Source organism: Gopherus flavomarginatus, chromosome 5 (assembly GCF_025201925.1).
Source record: "Gopherus flavomarginatus isolate rGopFla2 chromosome 5, rGopFla2.mat.asm, whole genome shotgun sequence".
Lineage (NCBI taxonomy): Eukaryota > Metazoa > Chordata > Testudines > Testudinidae > Gopherus > Gopherus flavomarginatus.
In genome coordinates, this window is record NC_066621.1 from 98,858,956 (window position 1) to 98,877,609 (window position 18,654).

Genomic DNA, 18,654 nt, shown 5'->3' on the forward strand with positions numbered 1-18,654 from the left:
CTCTTCTTCCCGATGAAGAGCTCCGTGTGGCTTGAAAGTTTGTCTCTCTCACCAACAGAAGTTGGCCCATTTTATATATTTCATGTGAGGGTGCAAGAAAAAGAGTTCAGCTTTACACCACACTGATTTTAAATGTATGTTTCCTCATTGACTTGCCAGAGTCCCACAGACAGTCTGTGGTAAAGCAGAGACTTGAACTCAGATCTCCCAAGCCAATGGCTAGTGCCTTAACAATCTGTTACCCTTCCTCTTATCTCCTACCGCTGGTGGTGGCTGTGCCTAGTGGGCAAATTAAGCCTCGCACGGGAAAGTTGTTCAAATGGGCCAGGGGTCTGCATGCTGCAAGGGACTCCGCGCCATGGTGAATTACAGCACTCCTGCAGTGCTTCACAAACGTTAACTAGGACCCACAATGTGGCAGGTACATTTTGTTATCTCCACTTCACACATTGCGGGAGGGTGTAATCCAGCACTGAGCCTGACTTCCCGTCACCTAGGTCAGTACTCACTCATGACAAATTTCTGCCCCCACCATCCAAAGCCAGCACCTGGGGCTCCCCAGCATTGCTGCTAATCACAAGGACTCCCCAGCATAGGCGGATGGCTTTGGTTTGCCAGGCCTTTTTTTTTTTTTTAATGCTACCGCATCTCTTATTAAACCATAAATCTCGAGGGAGGGAGGAAGAGAAATAAAAAGGATCAGTTTCTCCTAGAGGAAAGGAATTGAAGGAGTGTAAGAGTGCACTTTGCTGGGCTGGCTTCCAGTTTCCTCCTGGCACAGCTCTGCTTCCCAAATGACAAAGGAAGGAAGAAGAGGGGAGCACAGCTGTCCTGGGAGGCAGAGCCCAGCCATTGATATGTGATAAGCAAGCCCTACTGAGAAAGTCAGCGCTTGACCAGTGACTATTACTGTTCCGCAGGCTGCGGGAGTGAGTGAGGTAGGTATAGATGCAATGTTTGGGCAAAGTATAGGCCCCACCAAAAAGAGGAGTTGTTTAGGGTGGTCTGGGGTGGGGTGAGAAACAGCAGGAAAAATAGGTTGCAACTGAACAAAGAAGAATTGGAGAGACAAGGTGGGTGAGGCAATATCTGTTGGTGAGAGAGAAGTTTTGGCTTCCACAGAGCTCTTAGAATTGGAGCAGACTAGCAGGAAACATTTGGTAATTAGCGCAACCTACTGAACTGCACCATGCAGAACACATTTCCTGGTTGCAAAGTTACTGAACCTTTAGAGCCTAAGGAGATCAGTATGTGAGGAGATGGTTATCCTGGTTTTCACACACATCCATCAGGAATATAAGCAAAATTTCCATTACAGTGGCTGACTGATCAACAGCCCCAAGGTATAGAAAGAACTACACGTGGGAAAAGAAGAGCATGTTTGTGTTTGGTTTCAAAGACCCAAAACCAGTCTGACTAGCTGGAAGCCCAGTTTCAGGCAACGCCCTTCCCTTGCTCCCTGTGTGTTAATGAGAAGCGATCTCATTCCCAGAATGCCTCAGACCTAGTCATTATCTCTGTAATCAAGCATTTCTGCTGCATTCATCACTATAGTATTTTGTGCTTAACAACTCCCCGCACCCCAACCGTGTGGGCTCATTCCCCTCCCCTGAGACAGATACCCCAGAGCCACTTCAGCCCCAACCCACTACAACTTGAGTGGGAATGCTGGTGCTGGGGAGAGACGCCTCACTGACGTGGAGGACAACATTCCTCAGACGCTTCTCTCAAGCCAGATAAAGACGAACAACATTTTATTAAAATCTGCATTTACAGAGGGAGCAAAATCAAGAGTTAAGGATTCTTCCACAGGCATGGGGGGTTGTAGAAAAGCACAGAAGGCTGGGTGTGGAGGAGATGATGCAAGACAGACCAGAAAAACATAAGAGAGCCTGGCAATGGGCAGGTGCTCAGGCAGGTGTCTGCATCCCTTTGCCATCCCTTCAGGGGGCAATTGTGGGTATCAAGCCTGCAATCAGAGCACCAGCAGCTTGGGGGCAGTCATCTCCCCTCACTCATCATCCTTCCAAGAGAGAGACAGCCCTGCTGGACTGACATCCGAGGGGTTCAAGCATCACTCCATTCGAGAAGAGATTATAACCACTTCATAACCTTCCCCAGGACATCCAACCATGCCAGCCCAGCACAGCCACAACCCTCTAGGGACGGGTCCCACATGCTTGTGTCCAAACATTAAAAAAATAAAAATAAAAAAAAAATCTGTACATTTAAAATTTTTAAAATTCATAAAAGAAAATGATCCAGGTTATCATTTCATAGTGGATATTTCCAAAGCAGCAGACATGGGGAATACAGGCTCCAACCCCAGTATTAATCAGCAATGCTTCAGAAGCATTTCACAGATGACCATGCCTCACCCAACTAGAGATAGTTGGGTTCTGTTCTAAAAGCAACAGTAGCTGGACTATTAGGTGCATGGCTGGGGTGACAGGCCCCATCACAGTCACTGAGAGAAGCAGGAGTGCACAGTAAAGGGATTAGTCTCTGCCTGGGGTTGGGACTTCATACTCAGCTACTCAACGAGAATGTGAGTGAGTACAGGAACTAGTGTCTGGGTAAGTTCTCAGAGCCTCATGTAGCTGGTGCTAGACTTCAATGATAGCAGCTGGGCTCATCTTGTTCCAGTCAAAACAGGGATGGGAGAAAAAAGTGGCATGAGTAAGAAAACCAGGGCGGTTCGCTTTCCTCTGCACAGTCCAAATCAGGGCTCTCTCAGGTATGTTGATCAGCAGAGGGGCACTCTGGCACTGCGTGTGATTGTCAGCTTCAAAATATTAAATACAGGAAAATTTACAAAAAAAAAAAAAAAGTTACAAGCTAACCACATTGGGCTGCTCCAGACAGCTGTCCCCAACAACAGAGCCAGGCCATCACCTGGGCAAATCCAGAGGCCCATGAGCAGTTTCACCAGATCTGAGGCTAGTACACTCTGTGGTTTGAGACATGAGAGAATGGACCAGCATGCTTGCTCACCCTCCCTCCCTCAACTGCACCTCTATCCATCTTTGGAGCATAGGTAGGAAGCTGCTCATGTCTCCATATGAGCCCTCTTCCTCCAAAAAGCCAATCAGGGTCCTTTTGCCAGGATACTTACTACCTTGTTCCCATGCTGTGCTGACTGACCCCTTCCCTGTGGCGGAACTTACCAAGAGCAACCAACAGGTGGCACTAATTCAGCACAGGTGAAGCAAGGGTACTGACTGAATCTGCCAGGGTGGAAAGGCAACTCTTTCCATCTCCCCCTAAGACTAGCTAGAAAACTAGGGACACAGCCTTCCATTCACTTTGAGTAAGAATATGCACATTTGCAAAGAATGTTCAGAGACTAGAGACTGTCATCCTGAAAAACAGACACGTGGCAAGCCTTGAGAAGAGGAAGACGAAGAAGGGTGCATGTAAAACTCGTACTGCAGATCGTTTGGGGAGATATTAGTTGCACATTTCTGTAATATCTGTTCAAAACTCAAACAGCAATCAAAATGTAGACAATCTTGTCTTTCCTGTCATGGGAAGAGAGAGAATTTGAAAGACTGGCACATAGTTCACAGCACTGACTGGGCCAGTCACGTGAAGCATGGAAGCCCAGAAAAATTCTCACTGAGACCCTCGAATTTGGCATTGGGACAGGACCACCTAGGAAAGATGGTTTGAGGACGGGGTGGATATGAGGAGGTGGTTGGATAGACCCAGAATGGGCAGATTTACATGTCACAGAAACAAAACAAAAACAAACAAACAAAAAAGCTGGCTCTGGTGGCCCTGCAGAAAAATTAATGCCACATAAAAGTCAAACCACGGCCCCTTCAGTAGATACAACAAATCCTTCTGCTGCTCTCGCTTAGAATGGAAGGCACAGAACCATTCAGAGCTGTGACTGGATTGCTCGAGATGGGGAAGGGGAAAAGTCAAGAGATGAACTAAAATCCTTTCCCATACCTTCAGCTTCAAAAGCAACCACAAGCACTTGGGACATGGCTAGTGTCTACTGCCATGATACAAATATCTTCTAACAGAAAAGGAGGCAAAGAGTCCTTCAGGCATAGGCCTTTGTTTCTAATACAAACAGTACATGGAACTGTGCCCGATCTGAGGGAAGTGCTTGGGGTCAGATGGGTTTGGTTGTACTGTTGTAAACCAGGTGCTCAGTATCCTCCGTGGTGGAGAGGGTTGAGTTGGTAGCAGTGGTAGGTTGGCGTCGCCGGCTGTTCTTCTTTCTATTCTTCAGGAAGAAGTAGCCAATGATGACCAGGACTACCATTATGCAGATACAAAGGAGCACTGCAATAGCCACCTCGAAAGCACCTGTAAGGGGGACACACACAGTTACAAGGGCTGCTCTGCTATTTCTGTTGCAGCATTAACAGGCAGGAAAAAGCAAGAGGTACAGAGCTGGGTCACCACCTGGTGCTGGCAAAAGACATTGTCTGGGCGTTCAATAAGGACTAGTGACTGGACAGCGGGATGTTTAGCTCAGCAGTTGGTGGAGATGAAGAAGGAGCATGACTGGATGGCTCAAGGAGCTGGTAAGGATATACAGACCCTTTCACTTCCAGGTCATGGTTCAAGTTCCACTCGAGTCAGTTCTCAAAAAGTTATTACCATCTGAAGGCTGTTCAGCTACTTGGAGGTTGGACATCCGTATTAAACACACAACCATATCCCCAACCCCAAGTGGAGTCTCTGCAGGGTGGCCAAGAGATGGCTGAGCCCAGAGGAGGAACTACTTAGGGGTAATTCCTCCAGATAAGGTAGATTAGCAGGGGAGTGTCAAGATGGCAGTACTACTGCCCAAGCTATAGCCATTCTGTGCATCAATCTCCAGTGATGTTAATCGGGCACCTGTCACCAGCACTGAAGTCATTTAAGTTTGGCACATTTGAGGACCATGGCAAAGCCCAGAGAAAGGTTCAGTCTCTGGGACATTGGGAATGAAGAATCACCATCTTAGGAGCAGTCTGCTCTGAGAGAAACTCTCTCAGCACAGGGATGAATGGCAACTCACGTTAAAATGTGAGTGTTGTATGTTTAAGATCATTAACTTCAGGCCCATTGCAATTGTAGCTTGCAGCTTTAGTGTTGTTAAACACATACAACCCTGCTTCCATGTCAACCAACATTATTCAAATACCCACCTGTGTCTAGCCTATCCTCAGCTATCCAGGTCAGTGGGGGACATGCCAGCCTGGCTATGAGGGGAGAGTGTCTTCCCCACTGTTCTTTAATGCCTACAGATTATAGGATTCAATTCTCTTCTTACTTATACTAGGGTGAATTAGGAGTAACTACAGAGGTCAACTGAGTCACACCGTAATGAGAGATGGGAAGGAATCCCACAGATCCATTTCCCTTGTCCCATGAAGACCACATTACTTCCTGTAGTTAGATGTGATGTTCCTCCCCACACCCTGGTAATGAAGTGCAATACATTCCACAAGACAGGGAAGGAGAGGTCATGACAAACATGTCACTTGAGTAAAATTCTTACTTACTCAAGCCAGCATGCTGGGTCTCATATGTTCCCCATCTCTGGCCAATCACATCTGCCTCTGCACAGGGAACAAAACAAAAACACAGTCTCATGAGAGAGCTGGGAACAATGGAGTGAGGTGTCAGCCTCCCAGGACAGTTTCACGCTGGAGTCAAACTGCATACCTGGAATTAACCATCAGAGTATTCCCTTCCAGCATCCTCTCAACCCAGCCAGGGCATTATTGTCCATTTCTTTAATTCTGGCTTCTCTCTTTCTCTACAGATACACGAATCTGGAGAGGGGAGAGTCTCCCTTCTGACAGCCCCAATGAGGGAAAATGTGCTCTTGGCAGGGGCATCTCTATGTATTTTGCCGCCCCAAGCACAGTAGTCAGGCTGCTTTCGGCGGCATGCCTGCGAGAGGTCCACCAGTCCCACACCTTCGGCATAACCGCCGCCGAATTGCCGCTGAAACCGCAGGACCAGTGGACCTCCTGCAGGCACGCTGCCAAAGGCAGCCGGACTGCCTCCCTCACGGCGACTGGTAGGCCACCCCCCGCGGCTTGCCACCCCAGGCATGTGCTTGCAGCTGCCCCTGGCTCTTGGGGCAGGCTGGTGAAGGATGGTATTGATCCACCCAACACTTCAGAGAAAGCACCAGAGCAGGAGTCTCTCTGCTTCCTTACCAACACAGCTTAGTGGAATCCCTTCTTTGGGACTCCCTCACCTCCCACTCAGACAAGACACAATCTGCACTAGATGATGTAAAACTAGTTTCTAGATGCGTGTTTTAGCAATTTGAGTCAACAGTCTCTACAGAGAGGACCTACAGGTTTGGGGGCATGTGTCTCCTCACCACCAAATATCCAGTTTTGCCTCCTCCATTGTTGTATCAATGTGATGACCCTGAAAAGGGCAAAACAGATACCCGTGGGCCCCTAAATTGGGCCATTTCACTCCAGTGTCAAGAACTATTGGAATTCTCTCTGGCTGGACAGCCAAGAGCCAATGCCTTGCACATCAATATCCAAAATGCTCTTCCAGTTCACAGCAGTAATAGAGCTCAAGAAACTCCCAAGAAAAGTAGGCTGGCCTGGGAGAAATTGTACTTCAGAGTGTTAATTTCTGGGTGCTCTGCATGAGCAATCAGACAGAATGAGGAGCTTTGTGGAGAGAGGCTAGGGTTAAAGAGCAATGCTCCATCTCATGTTCTACAGAGCTCCGGCCTATTTGGAGCCAAGGAATTTAGCTTGGAGGGTTTCACTGTGATAGAGATCCCGTCCCCCCTCACCCCACAGCCCTGCTGCTTACTTGTGATGCCTGCACATGATGTCAGACACTCTTCTTCCTCCTCAAAGTTATTTCGGTTGCCTTCACAGCCCCCATAGGTGAAGCGGTCACATTTCTCGGTGAATGGGTTGTAGTACCAGCGGGGGATGCTCTCTTGGCACATCCCAGTGTCTGGTAAATCTACACAGTGACCTGGCAAAGCAAAAGAGGTATTCGGGCTCAACCAGCACATTTACACAGCATCCACGCTTTGTAACTCCTCTGGTGCACCATGTGCCACTCTTCAGTCTCCAAGCCACTTTGTGGCACCTATTTCCTAGAGTTAGCAAAGACTATCAACAACTGATTGACATAACTGCCAACTAATTGCGACGCACTGGCAACAATCACCCTCACAGCCCCAAAAGTGCATGGGGGGGAGGATGTAGCCAATTAGGGCATTTTAGCAGAGGCTGGAAGAGGATAATGCTGTTCCCATCAGGAGAGGGATCAGTCCCCCCAGCAAGGGCTTGTCTACAATAGGAATTGACTGCAATAGCTACTCCACTAAATAGCTCTAGCATGTTAAATTCACACCCTACCTTATTCTGAGATCACTTCCCTGTGTAGACAAGGCCTAAGCATGGAGGCTTAAAAGAAAAGAAAGTCTCCCCTCTCCACAGAGCAGGGAGAGCACTCCAGCAATCGCTGCAATGAGTGAGAGCTAATGAGCCCAACAGCTGCCGTTGATCAGTTAGAATGGATATTTGAACAGAGAGAGGGTGGGGTAGAGTACAAAGTCAATCCCGAGGTTCTCATCCATCTAACATTACACCAGTGCCTGGCTGCCAATGATTCAAAGTTCACTTAATAAACAGGACACTGCTGAGCAGAACTGCCACTTGTCCATAAGTCTCCCCAGATGGCATCGGAGTGAGGTCTAGGCATCAGGTATGGCATTAGAACCACACACTCAAATCCTTGCAAAGTTGACTGAGCAATTCATCCTCTCATGTTTAGACAGATGGATGCAGTGAGTGCCATGCAATTTACTGCCTGGGGGTGCAGGGGGTGGGAGGAGCTCTCTGGAGGAGCATGGCACTACTTTCCATGTTGAAGAGGTTTTACTCTGGTTATGCCTCCTGTATACTATTCAGGCAAATAAACAGTGTTGAAAATCGATTCAGGAAATGCTTTTAGACCCAGTGTCAATGGGAGCAGTCAGGCACTGACCGGCTTATGCTAGGCAAAAGTCCTTTTCTGGGATAGGCAATTTCCCACTATGCACTGGGAAAATACATGGAAGAAGGCTAAAGTAGCCTTTCAGGATTTGTAACATACATACCTTGCTCAGTTGTAACATTGATTTTCCGTAGTTTATTGAACTCTGCTGCATCTGCAAAAAGAAACAGCTCATAGGATAGAAACGTACAGTCCCCAGCTCAGGTATGAAACTCCTCCACCCATCCCAAGGTCTGTGGAGAGAGGGTCTTTGAGGGACACTCCCTAACTACTTTCTTCTCCCTTCTGCTAGCATCATACATAAGGCAGGGAAAGAAGCTATAAATCAAGGTCCACAAATATTTAAAAGTAGTTAAAAAAAAATCAAGGTGGAAAAGAAATTACATATGGAAGTGTGACTAATAATAATGGGATGAAGTTAAGGAAGGGAAAGTTTAGGCTCCTTATCAGGAAATACTCTCTGACAGCAAGATGTATTTGACTGTGGAATAGCCTCCCAAGGGAGTGGGGGGGCGGAAGTCCTGTCACTCCAGACTTCTAAAATTAATACTGGTTTGTGATGCTCAAGAGGGAGGGGAATCACAGAATATATGCAGACTGTAGGATCGGAAAACAAAGGAGCCCAGGAATTATCTGTCATGACACAGAAGCGAGGAGGTGGTTAAGGAGTTCAGCGTTTTGCCATGTCAGGTGCAAGCTGTTAGCAGAATATTCTTGTAATGTTTAAGAGACTGGGAGAAGTCGAGGTGGCAAAAAGTATTTGAGGGTGGTATATGAAACAATGGGACCAGGTAAGGTCACTCAGGGATAAGATATATAGAGAGAAAAGAACAGAACCCTGTAGGTCACAGGCAGAAGGGTAGACTCCAGAGGAGAGAGAGCGGAGGAAGAATCCAGGAAGTAAGGGAGAGTCAAGAACAATGTGATCAGCAGTGTTGGGCCTCTCAAATGCTAGTGACAGAGCAGTGCTGTGAAGATGCTTACGTGCGAAGGATACAACTAGGTTAGGAGACCAGAGTACTATGCTACAGTGAGACGTATCCATCTTCAGGCACTAAAGTTGGAAAGTTTAGGACCCAGACTCTAAGTACTTACACAGCTCACAATACGCCTCATCTGATCCATCTGCACAATCTGAAGTTTCATCGCATTCCAGGAAACCATCAATGCAGCAGCCATCTCTGCATTTGAAGTGGAAGGACTCACAGTTCCCACTGCACACTGGAATAGAAAGAAAGATTATGGGCTTTTGGGGCGGAGGGAAGGATGTTCACCAGAAAACCCCTCTCCTCCTGGCACCCCGATATGTCGTGAAGGGCTTGTGCCTCCCTGTGAGCTTCCTGGGGCACGGGAAGCCTGGACAGTACTCTCTTCAGAGTCCATCAGTGCCACTGCAAACTTGGTCCAAGGCAGTCAGTGTGGAATGAAGCAAAGTGCCTCCTTTCCCCAGGGAGTGAACATGACTCTGAAGTGCAGAGTGCTAGCTATAAAGCTACAGAGATTAGATTTTAGCCTCGACGCCCACCTCTCTCATTCACACTTACTGGAACATATTGCACATTAGACAGAGAGGTATGAGACGCCTACCTGGCTTGGCCCGCGTTCCAAAAGAACCTTGAGAAAAGACATAAAAAAGCTAGATTATTTTGGTGAATCAGAGTCTGTTCTATACTGTCACTATGCCTCCCCCAATAACCAAGGCTACCCTAGCACAACGGCTACCCAGGACAAACATTTTGATTGTTTACCAGAATCCCATATTGCATTTTTCAGGAGGGCTATACACTGTGTGGGGAGGGGAGGTGGGAAAGATACTGACTGCTCTGAAGTCCCTCCCACCTTACTCCTCCTAAACCAGTCAAGCTATTCCAAATTGTCTTTCCTGCCTCCATTCCTCTGTCCCCACCTTAAGCTCAATATGTAGCACAGTGGCCTGGCAGAGGCCCCATAAATTCATCACATCACAGGCTTTGCTGACTGGCTCTTAACAAAGGCTCAGCTGTGCTACTGCTAATGGGTGTAAGGAGAAAGCTGAACTTCATGGGAAAGAGAAGAACTTCTGGCACCTCCAGAGCAAGACACCTTGTTCTGTGGCTACATTTATAGGTAGCAGGAAGAGGATTTTGAAAGCAAGTCTGTGGCTACAGAAGTGTAGTAAACACCAGTCCCTGAATGAACTTCTTTCACACCACACTGAGGAATGTTGACTAGACAGAAACTTCAAACTAAATACCAAGTATATGCCAATCAATGGAACCACACTGACATAGGGGTTTCCTGTATAGATGGACTCACCTTGAACATTCTTGCAGGCAAGTTTACACTCTTCCTCCCGTACGTAGTTATTCTTGTTGGCCTTGCAGCCCCCAAAGGTGAATTTCTCACATTGCTGAGATGCTGGATTGTAGAACCAGCGGGGAAAGGACCCACGGCACCGACCCACCTTACTAGGAGCCAAGCAGAACTCTAGAATGTAAGAAAGGAACCCCAATGCAAAAAGTCTGCATACAAGGCCAGAGCTCGTTTTACTTCAACTCCACAGCTGGAGTATGGATGCTTGGCCTTGCTGAAATATCAGGAGCTGAGCTGGATCAGCAGCAATGACTGCAGCTTGCTGCCAAGGGCAGAATCAAGCACTAGCTAATCTGGCACCAATTCTCCCATCTTTGTAGCCACAAAGGGAGGGCAGGAGCAAGCACTGGTGGCTTGTGGGGGGGCAAAGGGGGAGTTCTCCCAAAGGCAACACATATCTTGAGCTCAGTCCAAGGATGTTCCACCTAAAAATACTTTCTTGTCTGCATTCTAGGGAAGTCTATTTACTGTAGTACTGGGATGGAAGGAGGAAACCTCTGCTTAAGGCACTGGTGCCAAATGGCCACCAGGAACCCACGCTGCCTCACTGATGCATAACTCTGAACATCTTGATTGCCAGGCACAAGACTTTGTAGCAAATTTGATAATCAAATCTGTGGCCATTTACGACTTCACACTGACAGCTGTCACTATGCTGCACACCAGGGTTATTTGGCACTTCACAGTGTAAGCAAGGAATTAAACACCCCCCCTTCCCCAGGTAATCCTTCTGCAAAAGCACAAGCTCTTACCTCAGCTAAAGGACAATCGTTGTTAGCAGTATAAGGTCTATGATATAGATCTGAGCAGTTTTGGTCCCATCCGATTAAGGGTAGAGTCTCACACACACAGCCAGTTCATTACCATGTCTTAGTTTTGCATGGGGATTGGAGAAACTGAGACAGGCATTAGTGGATGGGGAGACCTTATACTAATAAAGTTTAGGCATGGTAGGTTGAATTTTCATCTGGAGAAACTTCATAAAGTTATCCTGCCTCCAGTCCCCCAGCATACAGTATTCCCATGCCTCATCTCCCACAAGAGCACTGGTAACATAGCTTGCTGATAACCTATTAGAGCAACAAAGTATCTTAGCTGGGACCCCTGGAGATTCTAGTGAAAAGGTCTATCTGGATAGACTCACCTTCAGTCTGCTCAGCTGTCAGGACCATGATCGTGATGTTGGTGGAGTCCTGCTGGCCAGCACTGTCTGTGACAGTGAGCTGGAAGACATACTGCCCCTCCTGCAAGTTGGAGATCTCGGCTTGATCTTCCCCTTTCTTCAAAAGAGCAAAACAAACAAAATCATAGCAGAAGCTGGCATATCAAACCGTAGGGGGTGAGGGGGGCTATGCGCGCGTGGGTGTGTTGCATCAGGAAGAGAGCAGCTGAGCTACACGTGGAAAAGGCTTCCACCCAATTGTCATCTTGTAAAGCACTCTGGGATTCTTTACAACTATGGGCTAGATTCTGGCTGCCTATGCCCAAGTGGGCTAAGGGAGGCAGATAACACCACAGCCTCAGCACTCTAGCACGCTCAGTCTAGATACTGGTGGACTTTGGGGCACTATACTTTGGTCTAGCCAATAAGCCCAGTAGTGCTACAGGCCCTGAAGATCTTACAGCCAGACAGGAGTCAGGAGGCATGGGTTCTATTCTGCACTCTGCCAATGATCTGTTGTGCAGTTTTGAGAAAGTCACTTAGTAGCTTTGTGCCTCAGTTTCCCCATCTGTAACATGATGATAAAACCTTATGTAAAGAACACCTGAGTGACAGGCGTTGTAAGTGTGTTGTTGTTGCTTACTAATGTTTGAGTACACCAGCCATGCCATCTGACAGCAGGCATCAATGTGTCCCAGGTCTTGGCTTTAATTAGCTCATGTAGCCTTTCAGGCACATAAGGATTGCACGATTCGAACAGGGAGAAGCCCCTATCCAAGATAGTGACGAAATCAGAGAACAGCCCAACGAGAACAGGAGCAGAACTCTGGAGACAGGACACAGGGATATAAGCTAGGTCATTTGCAGAGGAGAAGGCTAGCAATCAGAGCATAGCAGAACTGGAGCACGGGTCAGTTACCTCGCTCAAAGACACGCACTAAGAAGCAAAGATGGTTATAGCACGTTATATATTGTTTTCTCTCTCTCTCTCTCTCGTCTCCCCCCCCAGTAGAACAGACCACAAAAATGCACAGGGGATGAGGGTTTAGGAGCATTTGCTGGATTCTTGACTTCCTGTGCTGCAAGAGTTTCCTGATGGAGAGAAGACAGGTTAGCTCACTAAGCCCTGCTCTACACTTGGGGGAGGAGGGGGAGGGGGGGAGAATCAATCTAAGTCACACAACTTACTTACTTAGATCGACTTCCTGTGGTGTCTTCACCACAGTGAGTCGACTGCTGCCGCTCCCCTGTGACTCTGCCTGAGTCTCTCGCAGCACTGGAGTACAGGAGTCAACAGGGAAAACGCTCGGGGGGGGTCGATTTATCACGTCTAGACTAGACACGATAAATCAATCCCCGCTGGATCAATCACTGCCCTGATCCGATCCGGCGGGGGTAGCGTAGACATACCCTAAGCAATGACAGCACCACCGGGTGACAACAGCAGGGATGTATAAAGTATGGAAGATGCATGGGAGAGAGCGGAAGAGACAGAAAAAGGTAGCATATTGATAGGAAACTGTCATTCTGGCACAGCTTCCCTCAACTCCTCTGCCCTTAACTCACTCTAAAGAGGGGCAAGATAGAGAGCAGACACTTGTCTGCAACAACATGAAGAGGGAAGGAAAACGTGACCCATAAGATACTGATCAGTTGCAACATATTTGGTGTAGACAGCATGAGCCTCTGGGCGAGAAAAGCAGCACTCACTCCGCTCCCTACCTCCAGCACCACAGAGGTGTCACCAACCAGAAGTTTCCAATCATAACTGACAATCCCATGGTCATCTGTGCTTTCTGTGCCTCTCAGTAACACTGGCTCCTGAGGCTGCACCTTCATGTCCATCCCAGCACGGGCTATGGGAGGCTTATCATCTGGAGAAGAAAGGCAACAAAAGGCTTAGGTAAGAAGCAGAAGGACTGGGGTATTGTCTCAACCAGGAAGAGGGCGAGATTCCCTCAGACTGAATACATGTGGGTTCCAGTCACTAAAATAGGAAGATGTTTCATCATTCTATGTTTGTAAGCAAATCAGTCTGAGACAACAAAGTGGTGCACGTGAGGAATGCCGGGTCAGTTTCAAGGGTCTAGAGCAGAATTCTTTCGCTTACTTCACCCGTCTCCTCCATTATTAAATGTAACTGGTCAGTAATCCATACTGCAACCAGTCTCTCTGAGCCAATTGCAACTACTTAGAGATTTTACCTGTAGGAAGAAGTATAAGTGACAAGCAGGGCTGGCTCCAGCTTTTTTACCGCCCCAAGCGGTGAAGAAAAAAAAAAACCCAATTAAGCCGCCATTGAAGAGGACGAGAAGGAGTGAAGGACCCTCCGCCGAATTGCCACCGAAGACCTGGATGTGCCACCCCAACAACGAACTGAGTGCCACCCCTTTCTATTGGCCACCCCAGGCACCTGCTTCCTTCGCTGGTGCCTGGAGCCGGCCCTGGTGACAAAGGAACCCCTTGTTCCTACAGCTGTGGACTCCTAACACTCACAAATTTCACATAAACTACACACACGCACAATTTAATGTTGGTGTTAGATAAGGAATCAGTTCAAAATCTTCTACCAATTAATTCCCTCCAGTACCCAACTTAAGGAGACACTTAGGGGTGGGGGGAAGTGGGAGGCAATATAATCCACTTATTCCATGTTTCTATTCAAAACTCATACTGTCTCTGGAGAATAGCCCCCCCCTTGAAAAAAAATCTTGCATGGCATTCAAATGCCATCCCGTGGACCACACCCCTCCCTTTGCACCACTAACAATCTGGATCAAAAGGTCACTTTGGAAAATGTAGGAGGCAAAAGTAAATCCTCATCATGGGAACAGGCCAGTAAAAACAGAATGCAGGCCATAAAACTTCAACCAATAATTTCTGCATCAAGCCCAATAACATATACTCAAATTCAACCACATCTTTTAAGAAGTCATCCAGTCTTAATTTATAATCCAGCTATGAAAGCCTTATATTGTGCTATAAAAGGTTACTATAAAGGGAGGATCAGAATCCACCAAATCTCCAAACTATTCCAACGGTTAATTATCTTCACTATTAAAAACTTACACCTTATTTTCAATTTGAGTTTTTCTGGATTCAAGTTCCAGCCATTAGATCTTGCTGTGCCTTTTGCCTACTAGATTACATGACCTTCTGGCTTTAGGCATCTTCTTCCTGAGTAAATTCTTCTAAGCCATGATCAGCTCACCCCTTGGCCCTCTCTTCACTAAACTGAATGGAATCAATCTCCTTAAGTCTCTCATTGTGAGATGCATTTTCCAGACCACAATTCTTTGCAGATCTTTTCTGAACCACCTCCTATTTTTCCCCTCCCACAATTCTTTAGAGCATTGACACAAAAACTGGACAAAGTATTCTAGTAGCTTTGCGAGACCCTATTACTACTGTATATCACCTCCCAACTAAACAATCCTGTTGATACAGCCAAGCATCACATGAACCCTTTAGCCACAGAATTACAGTGGATACTCAAGTTCTTTCCATGGCCACTGCTTGCCAAACCTCATATCCTGTAATTATGGCTTACATTCTATGTTCCTAGACGTAAGGCCTTGCATTTGGCTGTATTAAAATGTTTGATAGAAAACTGGGCACAAAAGCCATCCAGAGCACTCTGTATAAGTGACACATCCCTGTAATCAAATTTACCACTCCAGTCTTTGTGTCACTTGCAATCTTCATCAGCAATGATTTTACATTTTATTCCACAGAATTCTTGATCAAAATCATTCATAAAAATGTAGGGCTGGAAGGCACCTCAAGAGGTCAGCTAGTTTCATCTCCCTATGCTGAAGCAGGACCAAGTGTACCTTGGGCACCCCATCTGACAGATGTTCTGAATCCCCATCTTTGGGGCTTTTAAAAAACAGTTTATGCAAAGCCTCTCTTGGAAGCCTATTCCACTACATAACTATCCTTATAGTTAGAATGTTTTTCCTAATGTATAACTTAAATCTCCCTTGCTGCAGATTAAGCCAATTACTTTTTGTCCTACCTTCAGTGGCCACAGAGAACTGATCTCCATCCTCTTTATTACAGCCCATAACATATTTGAAGACTTATCAGGTCCCCCCTCAATCTTCTTTTCTCAAGACTAAACATGCCCAATTTTTTAACCTTTCCTCACAGAACATGTTTTCTAAACCTTTCATCATTTTTGTTGCTCTCCTTTGGACTCTCTCCAATTTGTCCACATCTTTCTGAAAGTGTGACACCCAAAACTGGACACAGTACTCCAGCTGAGGCCTCATCAATGCCAAGTACAGAAGAACAACTACCTCCCTTGTATTACAGAGGACATTCTCATTAATACTCCCCAGAATGATATTAGTCTTTTTCACAACTGCATCATCTTGTTGGCTTATATTCAATTTGTGATTCACTATAACCTGTAAATCCTTTTCAGCCTTACTACCACCTACTCAGTTACTCTCCATTTTGTAGCTGTGCATTTGATTTTTCCTTCCTAAGTATACTACGTTGTGCTTGTCTTTACTCAATTTCATCTTGCTGATTTCAGACCAATTCTCCAATCTGGCAGGGTCCTTTTGAATTCTAATCCTTTCCTCCAAAGTGCTTGCAAACCCTCCCAGCTTAGTGTCATCCACAAATTTTATGAGCATATTCTGCCCTCCATTATCCAAGTCATTAATGAAACTATTGACTAGTACCAGACTTGGGATAGACCTCGGGTGGACCCCACTAGATATGCCCTCCTAGTATGCTAGTGAACCACTTTGAGTCCGGTCTTTCAACCAGTTGTAAACCCAGTGCCCCCTTGGGAACGAACTAGCACGATTCCCGAGTGCCCAGCATGCAGCTGTTGAGGCGTCGTGATGTGTGCTTCTCCCACTGCTGCCAGCCCTCTTCTCCCCCTCGCGCTCCTCCTGTGCCTAGGCTCAAGCTGTGGTGTGTGCCCTGTGGCAAACTGCAGTCTGTCACCCCATCGCCGGCACCCAGGAGTTTGAGAAACATCTCCCTGTCTCCAAGTGCTGCTGCTGGAGAGGAAGGGAGGGGAATGAGACTGCCCCTCTTGGGGTCCTGTGGCCTGTTGGGACTCCTGTGCCGCCTCCCGCCTAGGGTCCCGAGGAAGCGTATGAAAAAGTGTCTCTGTGTAGGCAAGTGTGTGCATGTATGCATTGTATGTGTGTATGTGTAAGACTGTCTTTGTGTAGGGAGGGGTGTGTATTGTATATCTGTGTGAATGAAATTTGCAGCCTAACTCTAACTTTTATTCCTTTTGCTGGCTTGCACACAGAGAGATTGATGTTATGAAATGAATACACACATTTTATGTCAAGTTTTTAAAAGAGAAGGGAACTCTAAAAGAAATGTATTATTTCTTAAAAAGTGAATGTTGTTGACTAGTAATTGTGATGAGCCAACGTATCAGACATTTCTCCCCATCTTTGTCTAGCTACATTATAAACTCTTTGTTGCAGACTCTCTTTTTATGTGTATGTCCAGCACCTACCACCCTGGAGCCTTGATCTTAGTTTAGGCCTCTAGGCACTAAACAACAATTGTAATTCTAAATAATGTGGAAGTATATTTGTTAGTGCATGTTAGATGCGTACAAAAGAATATACGTGTGTATCTGCATGTAGGTGTGGGAGTCCATTTCTACAGATTTAATTATATAGATATATGGACAGGTGTGCATTTCCGTGGTGGTGCTCTATGGATTTGTATTTGGGTTTCAGGAGTGGGTCATTAATGGACCCATTGCAGTTGTACAGGGTTGCCAAGTGTCCGGTTTTTGACCAGAATGTCCAGGCAAAAAGGGACCCCAGCGGCTCTGGCTGACATCACTGACCAGACCATTAAAAGTCCAGTCAGTGGCACAGCAGGGGCCCAGGGCTACGGCAGGTTCCATGCCTACCCTAGCTCCATGCAGCTCCTGGAAGCAGCCATCTGCTAACTGTGTCCCCTAGGCCATGCGCTGCCTGTGCCCCGAGTGCCAGCTAAGCAGCTCCCATTGTCTGGGAACCGCAACCAATGGGAGCTGCAGAGGCAGCGCCTGCAGATGTAAGGGCAGCGCACAGAGCCTTAGTGGCCACCCATGTGTCTAGGGGCTGCAGGGACCTGGCAGCCACTTCCTGGGAGCTGCAGTAAGCACCTCCTGGACCCCACACCCCAAACCCTCTCCCACACCCCAAGCCCCCTATCTCAGCCCTGAGCCCCCTCCTGCACCCCAAATCCCTCATCCCCAACCCCACAGCCCTCACCCCCAGCTGGAGCCCACACCCCCTCCCACCCTCCAAACTCCTTAGCCCCAGCTTGGAAACCCCTCCTGCCCCCAAACCCCTCATCCGTGGCCTCACCTCAGATCCTGCACCCCCAGCCAGAGCCCTCACCCCTTCCCAAACTCCTACCCCAGCCTGGTGAAAGTGATGGAGGGTGGTGGAGAGCGAGCGACAGAGGGAAGGGGGATGGAACAAGCAGGGATGGGACCTCGGGGAAGGGGCGGGGCAGGCGTGTTCAGGGTTTTGTGTGATTAGAAAGTTGGCAACCCTAAGATCAGCAGCAGGTGACATATCTCCAAAATATTCCCTTCAGGCAGAACGCAACAAAGGCCGAGCTTCTTGCCTGGCCATTTGTGTATCAGATGCCTCATTATGTATTTGCATACGGAGCCACAGACAAAAGTAGAGGAAGTCTACATGACTAAACAGTTTATCACTACAGACAAAGGATTGTTCTGGTCTATAAAGTGCAAAGCGACACACTGGGTCCTTCACCAAGGAGTAGGATGGCCAACTTTCTAATTTGTGAAAAGTGGACACTAAGCACTGGAACCTCCCCCACCCCATCCCGCCTCTCCCCCTTCAGGCCCTCTCCCTGCTCTGCCTCTCCCCCCATCACTCACTGCTCTCTCCACCTCCCTCTCTCCACCAGCTGAGCAGGGCTCTAAGGGTGGAGGGGTGACCAGGGCAGAATGTTCAAGGGGAAAGCCATATTCTAGGGTGTGTGACTGGGGCAGGAATAGCCATGATCTAGAGGTTGGGGGAGGGGGTTACTGGGGCAGGATGGGGGCAGCACTCCAGGGGTGAAGCACAAAGGCGGCTGAGAGAGGGGCCAGGGCACTGAGCCCAGCCACCAGCCCCACTCCTCAA

The 18,654-nt window shown here is 47.5% G+C and overlaps 1 protein-coding gene across 2 annotated transcripts in view; it reads right to left on the reverse strand.

The window, feature by feature from the left end:
- Nucleotides 1-1,737: 1,737 nt before the first annotated feature.
- The window catches only part of SPINT1 (serine peptidase inhibitor, Kunitz type 1), a 28,216-nt gene continuing 11,299 nt past the window's right edge, over nucleotides 1,738-18,654 (reverse strand). For both annotated transcript variants that reach the window (XM_050954831.1, XM_050954830.1), the window contains 9 exons: nucleotides 13,238-13,389; nucleotides 11,498-11,633; nucleotides 10,297-10,467; nucleotides 9,589-9,615; nucleotides 9,097-9,222; nucleotides 8,105-8,155; nucleotides 6,802-6,972; nucleotides 5,511-5,567; nucleotides 1,738-4,323 (listed from right to left, as the gene is read on the reverse strand). In XM_050954831.1, the coding sequence (XP_050810788.1) occupies nucleotides 4,127-4,323; nucleotides 5,511-5,567; nucleotides 6,802-6,972; nucleotides 8,105-8,155; nucleotides 9,097-9,222; nucleotides 9,589-9,615; nucleotides 10,297-10,467; nucleotides 11,498-11,633; nucleotides 13,238-13,389 (1,088 nt within the window). In that variant the 3' untranslated portion in view covers nucleotides 1,738-4,126. The remainder of the gene's footprint in view (nucleotides 4,324-5,510; nucleotides 5,568-6,801; nucleotides 6,973-8,104; nucleotides 8,156-9,096; nucleotides 9,223-9,588; nucleotides 9,616-10,296; nucleotides 10,468-11,497; nucleotides 11,634-13,237; nucleotides 13,390-18,654) is intronic.